General features: G+C 39.4%; 1 protein-coding gene across 1 annotated transcript; it reads right to left on the reverse strand.

Annotated features, from left to right (window-relative positions):
• Positions 1 to 1,937: 1,937 nt before the first annotated feature.
• LOC135219850 (fructose-bisphosphate aldolase-like) lies at positions 1,938 to 9,607 on the reverse strand. The gene is made up of 7 exons (XM_064256960.1): positions 9,453 to 9,607; positions 5,985 to 6,195; positions 4,827 to 4,946; positions 4,408 to 4,653; positions 4,063 to 4,245; positions 3,482 to 3,730; positions 1,938 to 3,222 (listed from the first exon to the last, which is right to left on the reverse strand). Exons 2-7 carry the CDS (start codon positions 6,186 to 6,188, stop codon positions 3,127 to 3,129), a joined length of 1,098 nt encoding a protein of 365 aa, XP_064113030.1. The 5' UTR covers positions 6,189 to 6,195; positions 9,453 to 9,607; the 3' UTR covers positions 1,938 to 3,126.
• Positions 9,608 to 9,970: the final 363 nt, after the last annotated feature.

Raw genomic sequence — 9,970 nt, forward strand, 5'->3', positions numbered from 1 at the left:
GTGTCCGATGTTCGCAAAGTCGTTTTAAAATTGCTAATAGAATCAATTCTTCATGTTGTACGTTAATTATAATTATTTGTATTTCTTTTTAATGTAGGAATCCTCGGGAATGGAAAGGCTCCGTGGATTCTTGTAGTTCAATATTGCTGCCCCTGCTACTGATAGTTCTTTAGCGAGACTGATGTCGTGCTTTTTCTGGTAATACTGCTTGATGCCACCATCCTGAAGGAGGCTGGTCAGTCTCCTGGATAGAAGAGTCTTCATCATCTCAGAACATGAAGCTTGGGGAGGCCCACATCCCTTTCAGTGGCTGATGTGTATGTAGTATATTCAGCTATTTCTTCGGAATTCAGTTGCGCATAGACCCACGTTATTCTTAAGGAAGAGATGAGACTCCTTTTTCATTAATGCCATACGATGGCATTTAACCAGTCATACTGCTATCAGGATGTTTGTTTGTTTGTATGACTTTTTTACGTTGCATGGAATCAGTGGTTATTCAGCAACGGGACCAACAGCTTTACGTGACTTCCGAATCACGTCGAGAGTGAACTTCTATCACCAGAAATACACATCTCTAACCCCTCAGTGGAATAACAGAGAATCGAACTTGTGGCCACCGAGGTGACAGGCAAAGACCGTACCAACCACGCCACTGAGGAGCTGCTAACAGGATGGACGTTGGCAGTTGTTTCCTGACATAATGCTTTATCTTCTTCTTGGGCTATTGCCATTTGATTTATGAAGTAACGAATTATCTTCCCTTCATAATAGTTTTTGATTCCCTACTAGTGATTGCTATACCACTGGTCCATAATCTTCCTGGTAACTCATGTCCCCGATGTGTTAAGAGGAAGCCATTGTTCACAAGTTGTTGGGTGGTAAGTTCAGTTCTAATGAGTAGCAGCCCAACTTTAGTGTTGCAAGTATTAATGTCACTAGCAAATAAATTACATTATATGCTACTTAAAATCTAAATCAAAACTGGATAATATAAAGTGTTTGGAGATACAATACAGCAGTCCACCTCAAGAAGTCAGTGCCATTTATGTACCTGCACTCTGTTGGCCTTGAGCCTACTTTTTGAGAAATTTTCTCAAACATGAGATTCGGTGACATTTATAAGCCACTTTTTCATGTCAGAACTTGGTGTTACAAATATGCATACCCACAAGAGTATAGATTTAGAAGATTTTAGGCTTAATGCCAAGCACTGGGGCAACCAAGGCCATTCAGTGCTGAAATGGAAATTGACAGTGAAAAGTCGTGTGTGGAAAGTAAGATTGAAGATAATATGAATGACCTCATAGGTCCCGGGGCCTTTGACTTAAATTTAATATTACAGTTCCAATCAATGTTATCTGCAGTTTTGAGTGTTGTATTAAAACTGGCAATGGTTTACTAAGCTAGGCTGCATCCACGTGAGGTATTGCCATAGCTGCCAACCACTCCCTCTGGGTTTATCAGTGTAGTCACATTTGCATTCCACTTTCCCCAAATAATTCACGTATGCAACTCTCAATCACTTGAGGCCTTTCCAAATTTTAAGTGTATGCACTGAACTGCAAGCAATTGTCTTGTTCGTTTGGATTATTTCAAGAATATGGAAGGCCTAAAGAACTGATTTGTCAGAGTAAAAGGTGATAATCGAGTGAAGATGCAGTTAGATTAGCTGCACAGTGAAGTGTTAAAAGACTAAGGATATGGATGAAATGTTCCTTAAAGCAACTGGAGAAGTCGAGAGGAAAAAAAAGGTCTGTTACAGTAGTGCCATTCAAACAATAATAACCATTTGGGTGCCGAGAATTAATTTTATCTTGATTGCCCTTAGTCCTCTTTTAGATGCCTGATTGGAATGATCCTTCGAATATGGATATTCAATCCATTCGAGCTTGAAAAATAAAGAATAGAGGTGCTTTTGTAAACATAAAGACCAGTAAATAAAAATTATTTATTTATGATATAGCATTTTACAGTTCTTAGTGCTGACATCCTCACAATTAAAAATAAGTTGGTAGCAAATGGCTGTGCAAGGTATTTCAAAAATTAAGATTCTAAATATATATATAATATACCATGAAGTGATGGGATTACAAGACAAAATGAACCTAAAATGGTCAAGAAGTCTTCCCGATTAATATGCGAATATTAAAAATTCAAGAACCAAAATTTTTGTGCCTCGCATAGCTTTGATCTGTAAAGGGAAGGGAGTGGGAATTGAACGTAATCGATAAACCAGCGATTCTCACCCTCACATTTTCACATTTACACTATACCAATATACAAATGTACATTCCTTGTCTTTTACAATAATGATCTTTTCTCTCTGCTGTCTTGGCTAGAACAGCAGCATTTCTATTGACTGCCTGTCTTTGACCTGCTTCACAATCTGCCCCATTGCAAACGACAAAGTCTATTTTAGCAGCATGTGATTTTAAGGGTCAGTATCATGTGCAGTGTAAACATTGCTTTGATTCACGTTAACCTTGCAAGTTCCTACTAAAAATAAATTAAACACTGTATTCTTTACAAGAGAAAAAGTTCCAATACAGGGAAATGCAGTCTAACTTGGTAACGAGCTTCTTACACAATACCGTTCTGAAAATACTGTTACAAAAATGTATTGAAGACTTACCAAAGACAAGAGGGGAAACGAGTGAGGATTTCATTTTTCTCAGGTAAAGCTATAAACCAAAATCCTCAAATGCAGAAAAATGCACTTTAAAGATAGACTTTATATGAAAAAAAAAGAAATATAAATTTACTATACTTGGAATTTGCTTTCTTTATACTCCAACAAAAACAGTAACTCTTAAAATAGACTGAATTTACAGGTACTGCATCAGTCACAACACAACAGTGATTACGGCATATTGTTCAACTTGTCAGAATGTTGCGGTGACTGATGACTGGCACCCTCTCAATATATTGGATATAAATCTAAGAGGGCGCCTTTCTAGCTATGTTCTTAGATTGGTGCTAAGGACTTATTATTACTCCGATACATTCTACGCCGATGGAAAAGGATGCAGGATGTATAGTGGTCCTTGTTCTCCTCTAGCCTCCTTCCTAGACATAACCTTAATATGTAATCAAGCCTCTGACCTTCGGAGGGGAATAAGGTACTTAATAGGCATGGTCCTTGATGAAGAGACCAGTATCTCCAGCATATCCTTGGCATGATCCACGTTCATACTTGCCCACAGCAGCTTCACTGTTAGCCTGTAAAATTGAATGAAAAATGTTGTGACGCCAGTTTCAATAGACAATCAATTTTTAGTAAAAGGGTCATGCCAAACTTAATATTGTATGACTGCTCTGTAATTTAAGAGCCCCATTCTGGGATAAACCAACTGAAAACAACAGTGAAAATTGAAATCATAGAACAGCTCTGAAATCCTGCAATGAGCCTAACATTTGACCTTCACTGTTGACTAGATGCAAGTGTGGAGTAAATTTAAAAGAAACACGAAATGATTACCCTGGCACGCTTCATGAGTTCCTCCTGACCATTCTTGACCCTGTCATCGGAACCTCCCCATGCCCTGAGTACTGAAGCCTGAAGAGCACGTCCATAGCTGAAGGTAAGAGCCCAAGGCTTCTTAGCTTCAGTGCACTTGTTGATGGCATCAAGATGAACAGATGCCTCTTCTTCAGACTGACCACCAGACAGGAAAGTGACGCCGGGAACAGCTGCTGGCATTGTGCGGGAAAGGGCGACAACAGTGGCCTGAAACAAGGGTCATCATTGAGAATGACTGGCCCAGTAAATATGTATATAAAAACTGAAAAGAGGTTTAGTGCTGCACAAACAATTTTAACAAGAAAGTCTGGTGCGGCGGAAACAAAATCACAAATCGTCTGGTGTTGCACTTCAACAAGAAGTCTGGTACTGTACTAGTAATTTCAGCAAGAGCAATGTGGACAAATCTGGTCCTGTACAAAACTGAATTAATACAGAAAATATGGCTTAGCACTAACCATTATAAGTTAATAAATTAGTGGAAATATTTCAGTAAATGTATACCAACTACCCAATTTTTTCATATATGTTTAACTAACCTTGGCTACTTCTTCTGGGGTGTACTTCTTCGAGCAAGACTGACCGGCAGTGACCATGTTGGGTTTCAGCAGGGTACCCTCCAAGAACACATGGTGGTCATTCAATGCCTTGTACACGAAGGCCAAAACAGTTTCAGTGACCTTCTGAGCACGGTCAAGATCGTGATCACCATCAGGGAGAACCTGTTAAATATTTTATAATTAAACAAAATGAACTGGGGAAAAATAGATAATTGATTACAAAATACAGTTTAAAGCATGAAGTTTTTTCCTCAATGGAATTAGAATATCAATTGAATATAAAATTGATAAACAACTTGACGAAATGCACCACCTTAAACTAACCTCAGGCTCAACAATTGGGACAAGGCCATTCATCTGGCAGATGGAAGCATAACGGGCAAGGACATTGGCGTTTTCAAGCATGGACTGGTGGCTGGGAGTGTTCTTGCCAATTTTGAGGACACAGCGCCACTTGGCGAAGTCACAGCCGTCCTTCTTGTACTGGGCACAGCGCTGCGACAGGTCATCAAGACCCTGGGTGGTGGTTTCACCCTCGGAGCCCATCAATGGGACAACACCCTTGTCAACCTATCCAAAACCAAGAAAAAAAATCTGTTACTTGGATTACATCATTAATGGATTTACTACATAGATCACTAGCAGTAGAAACCATGGTCACATGTGAAGATATGTTACTGCATTCGCTAGATATAAAATAAAATTCTGAAGACGTTAAAAAAACCAAAAGCAAATGAACTAACCTTGATACCAGGAATGATTCCCTTCTCCTTGATGAGCTGGATAAATGGAGTACCATCATCAGCCTTCTGGTAAACAGTTTCGTGGAAAAGGATCACACCAGAGATGTACTGAGAGAGAGACTGCGAAAGAAGAAAACGTTGAATTATTAATAATTCAGTAATGATAAAAAAAAATAGCACATAGTATTCAGATTTCATCTACGCATATACATATGTGAGTTCTCCTTGTAATGTACCTAATAAAAATCATTCGTAAGCTAAGGCTCAGAGCCAAGTCTGCAATGTCATATCCTGAGGGATCACACGCACTACCTCGTACAGTAAAGTCAGACATCTACGAATGTAAGAGCAGCAATCATGACTTAGTTGATTCAGCTTAACCAAGAATTAAGGCAAAATGTTTTGTACATGCGTACAGATAAATGCTAAGGTAGCCAGAGCTTTATCTGCGACATTCGTGCATATTCAACTTTATGATAATCACAAGGCAGAACAAGCAGATTCTGCAATAGGTATTAAGACAAATTACTAAAATCCCGCTCCAGTCCACTTGTCAGAAGAATCAATGGAGTTGTATTATCGAAATATTAAAATTTTTACTCCAGCGAGTACTTGAAAAATTGCATTTACCGTTAAATAAGGTGGAGTACTATTATATAAATAAATACCAACGTTAAACGGCACGGAAATGCTCTATAACTAATTGTGACTGCCCAAGTCATTGTATCTTTTATTTTGCCATTTAGGGCCGCAACCGAAATAACCAGTCATGCTCAAGTTCAACCCCCAGCTGTAAATAGTGGTCATTAATAATTTATTTTACTTGGAGTTGGAAAAAGAAACCCACAAAATTATTGAGTTATAACTTGTTTAATTGAGTTTTGAGTAAAAAACTAAGTAAATACTTACAAACAAACAAGTTAATATTTTGTGGGCGTTGCTTTTTCTATCTTCAGAAGAAAACTGAAAGAAGTTCTTACTTGGAATGCAAAAAAAGGGACATTTTTCCAATGAAATACCGAGTACGTGTCACATTCCTGTTCCTCCCTCTATGGGCATAAATTATAGGGTAACGAAGTACGAGTGCGTGTGTCATACTGTGACTAATAGCTGAATATGCTACACTCTGCTGTACTTCATTGTATTTTGGGAACCTACGGGGTCAGTAGTGAAGAGAAGCTGGCGGTACTTGCGGCGGTTTTCATCAGTGTTCTCCACCTTGATATCTGCAAGGCGCTTGCCCATGGTAGACACGGACTCATCAGCAGCCAAGATGCCCTTGCCAGGGGCAGTGATGGCATCAGCAATCCTCCTCAGCTCCTTCTGGAGGGCCTCATCGGGGTAGCTAAAGTAGGTAGTCATGGTGGATCTGGCAAGAAATGAAAAAAAAAAAATAAAAATAAAAACCTCAGTGGCTCAGTTTATGAAATTATTTAAAGATCTAATTTTAACCTGGAAAGAGAAAAAATTTTAATTTTACATCTGTAATTATTGCCTGTCGGACGCTACCATCAGGGACGTGAAGCAAGTACCCGACGGTAAAATAAATACCTTAACAAGAATAGAAACCCAGAGAAAACTTTGAGTGATAATGTTTAGCGCGAAGTGTCACTGTTGATCTAGAAGTCGTAGGGTCGATCTTCCTCTGGCACCTCACTTTCAGCCAGTGGCACCAGTGACTCCCGGGTCTCCTCGACACCCACGCAACCCTCTCCCGTACCTGCCCCCCCCCCTCCCCCCACGTTCGTTCCACCCAGCAAACGTCCACAGTGAAGGTCACCTTGACTTGGCCTTCAAGCGAACCTATAGGGGCTTCTGAGCAAAACCTCACAGGTTTCATTGTTGCGCTCCTAAATAGAAAATTGGGTTAAACAAAATTCACTCTTGTCCGTCCTCATTTAACTATGTGATCAGGCATCAGTAGGTTCGTGGACACCATTATTATGAGAAGAAACGAAACCTACAATTTCCGTCACCTTCGTGCTTGCATTCGTGTCGAAACTGTGTCAGTAATGGTCGGCATTAAGCTTAATAACGTCACAGGGTTTTCAAACACTTGAAAACTATTAAAGCATTAATTTAAAATGTTTGGAAGATATCATTTAGATAAACATGTAGAGCAAATGTTTTCCGCGTCCCTTGTGGAAAGTCAGATGTGTGAATGCTTTGGCTTTTCAATATGGTATACCTACATTGCCCTGGAAACGGTCTATTAATTTGCAGGGAAAAAATTCAAGTAAGTAAGGCTTCAGGTTTTTAGGCTGATTTCGACATAAAACTAATCGTGTAGTACTACTGTACATGTTTATTCTTTTATTTCATTTAAATTTGTAAGTGTGTGCCACAAATTACGAAACATTGGGAACAAATCATTATTAACCAATTGGAGAAATAAATCCGATAGACTTTTCTTCAAGAAAATAACGTCACCTGAATCTCTTAAATGGTTATTTCTAACCAGACAAAGGCACAGGCTATTTCTTACGCCACTCTGTAGGACGGAATGTAAGGCATTGTATCGTATTGGTATGTTGGGAGGGGTCTGGAGATGTTAAAGGTGGGGGCTGGCTGCCAGCTGTAGATTTTGTAGGTTGTGAGAGTTCAATATGTTATAATAACTTTTGTTATAGATACTGTCGATTTATTTTTACTTTTGTTATAGATACTGTCGATTTTTTTAAGGGGGTTTAATTTTAAAATCATATAAACATCACCCATATTCGTGAAAATTATGGAGTTGCAGAGTTGTACAAGTCATATCATAAACCATTATTAATTGTATTAGTTACTGTATTGAAAACAATGTCCCAATATAGACAGCTTACAATAGATATCACTTTCCTGGGCAGTTGCTGTGACAATACTACCACTTTTCGATGTAGTTTGACGCGCAGTAGGTCGGACAATTTCTGCAGCTGGTGACGTTTGGTCTAATAAAAATTTCTCCTACTTTTAAATCAAGCCGTACAGACAGGTTTCATCCAATTTGCTTTTCTGAAATGCGCGTTCTATTTCAGTTTCGTTTTCCTCGTGGTGCACGGCAAATTTGTTTAGTGAAGTTAAAAAAAAATTATTTAATTGGCAGCATTAATGGTACCATTAGTTTTTCTGTAGTAAAAATCTTGCCTGGTAACAAGTCTGCGTAAATTTAGCAAAATATAGTGTTGCTCGGTATGAAACTGTCTCTGTTGCCATTTCCCAGGTGGTCGATGGCAAGAAGTTTTTAACACGAGAGAGAGATGAGAGAAGAGATGAAGAGAGAGACGAGGATGAGAGAGAGAGAGAGAGAGACGTGAGATGAAACGCAAGACAACCGCCCCCCCTCCCCCCCCCCCCACAAACTGCCAGCAAGTCAAACCTAGACGGTAACGTAATGGTGGTAGTGGTAAGAAAAGAGCTAGTCACTTATCGATCAAAATCGTTCGTCCATGATATATCTGGGTAGGCGTGACCAGGTCCCTCATTTAGGCCAGACTACGATTGCATCATAAAAGCAACACGATTGAGCGACACCACCGGCGGTCCCGGATTAAGCCGGCCTTTCTGCGGCGAACAACAATTTACGATAAAGTACGTCAACACGCACTATTGTGCCTAGATATAGTTATTAAAAATTAACTGAATTCATGGTAAACGACAGATAGAAACTAATAGTTCAATACTCAATGTTCCCTGTCATCATCTAATTCCTATTGTTTAAATAACTCTTTGATTATCCAAGACCTTCCCAAATTCGTTTGGACAAAGTAAAATCTTTCATGCCTTCTTCGTACTATCAATACCTACGTGCCAGTTGACATGATTTCCTGCGCGACCAAACGGCGCCCACGAACTGGTCACGGTATTCAGTCATTACGATATGTATGTTCTATTTCCGAGAAACGAATTTCACAATGTAAGGTAGAAATATATGGCTAAGGTTTTAACATACATAAGAGTGGAGTAAATTTATGTTGAAAACCAGTGTATCAAGAAATTTAAATGGTTAATATAAGACATTTATACAACTATCTCTCCCAAGATATTTACTAGACTAAAGCTATCTGTAATAGGAAATTACGCAATACACAATCTCGTCAGACGACACTGCTGTAGATGGAAGGGTTAGTGTTTAAGTAATTGCGCCTACTTTGCGAGCCCTTTGCTTAAATACGACACGAATATGCCAACAGTAACATGTAATATCCAAGCACAAAAAATAACCTGAATAATTCTCATCACGTCATCTCGCTACCCCACCCCCTCACCCGCATATAGTCGCCTCTCCGAAGTTTACAGAGTAAAAATTGGAACAATATGCATTTTGCTCATGTTGATGGCAAAGCAGCAAATGAATGCAAACATTTTAGCAGAGTGTACGAAAACGGAAAACCATGGAAGCACAAAATAAGCCGAATTACGCTTGGCCGGTCTTTCCCAGTCACACCGATGGCAAACAAAATGGTCTTGCTGCACTTCGGTGCTTCACAACTAAATTTTCCGTTTAGTCTGTGGGCAGATGAACGATCACTTAAATTTCCAGATGTTATCGACCGGGATTGAATGTCACTTAACTGGATACATTTTCACGTACGTTATATAAGGAAATAAAAATAAGAAATGAAAACGCGCACCGAGTCTGATTACCTGGGTGTGGATGTAGTGGCGTCCGACCGATCAGTGGTACCGAAGCTCTGGGAGACCCGGTTAATATTGCCTGTGCTCTCCTTCAAACGCCCTTCCTCCCCTCACTCTCATCGACCCCTCCACCCCTACGCCATGTGCCCTACTCCCCTCCATGCTCTATTAAATCTATTGCTTTATTGGGTTGCCACATATTTTACCACTCTCTGTCCTCACTGCAGTAAAATGCGAGTTGATCCCTCTTTTTTTCTATCTTGTACTTTCATTTGGAATTGTTATTGTAGAATTGCTCCCTGCCATTAAGCCGTCTCATCGCAATCACGTGACAGTGACGTAAAGCTGAGTGAAACGTTCGTTTGCGTGTGTTTGGCTTTGTGTAGCCCAATGTGTTCCATAACGTGACGAACCCTGTTTATGTATAATTTTCTGGATGTTTATTGAAAGAAGATAATCATTTTATGCGCTATATTCCACTATCCAGAATTAAGTAAAGAATTATTGAATGATAATACAACTGCATT

Source organism: Macrobrachium nipponense, chromosome 1 (assembly GCF_015104395.2).
Source record: "Macrobrachium nipponense isolate FS-2020 chromosome 1, ASM1510439v2, whole genome shotgun sequence".
Classification (NCBI taxonomy): domain Eukaryota; kingdom Metazoa; phylum Arthropoda; class Malacostraca; order Decapoda; family Palaemonidae; genus Macrobrachium; species Macrobrachium nipponense.

Bases quoted from the DNA above. Each gene is read 5' to 3' on its own strand.
- LOC135219850 (XM_064256960.1), bottom strand. From the start codon at position 6,188: ATGACTACCTACTTTAGCTACCCCGATGAGGCCCTCCAGAAGGAGCTG. The intron at 4,654-4,826 runs GTTAGTTCATTT...GGTTTTGGATAG, and splicing joins GAATCATTCCTGGTATCAAG to GTTGACAAGGGTGTTGTCCC. The intron at 3,223-3,481 runs GTAATCATTTCG...TCAATTTTACAG, and splicing joins AACTCATGAAGCGTGCCAGG to GCTAACAGTGAAGCTGCTGT.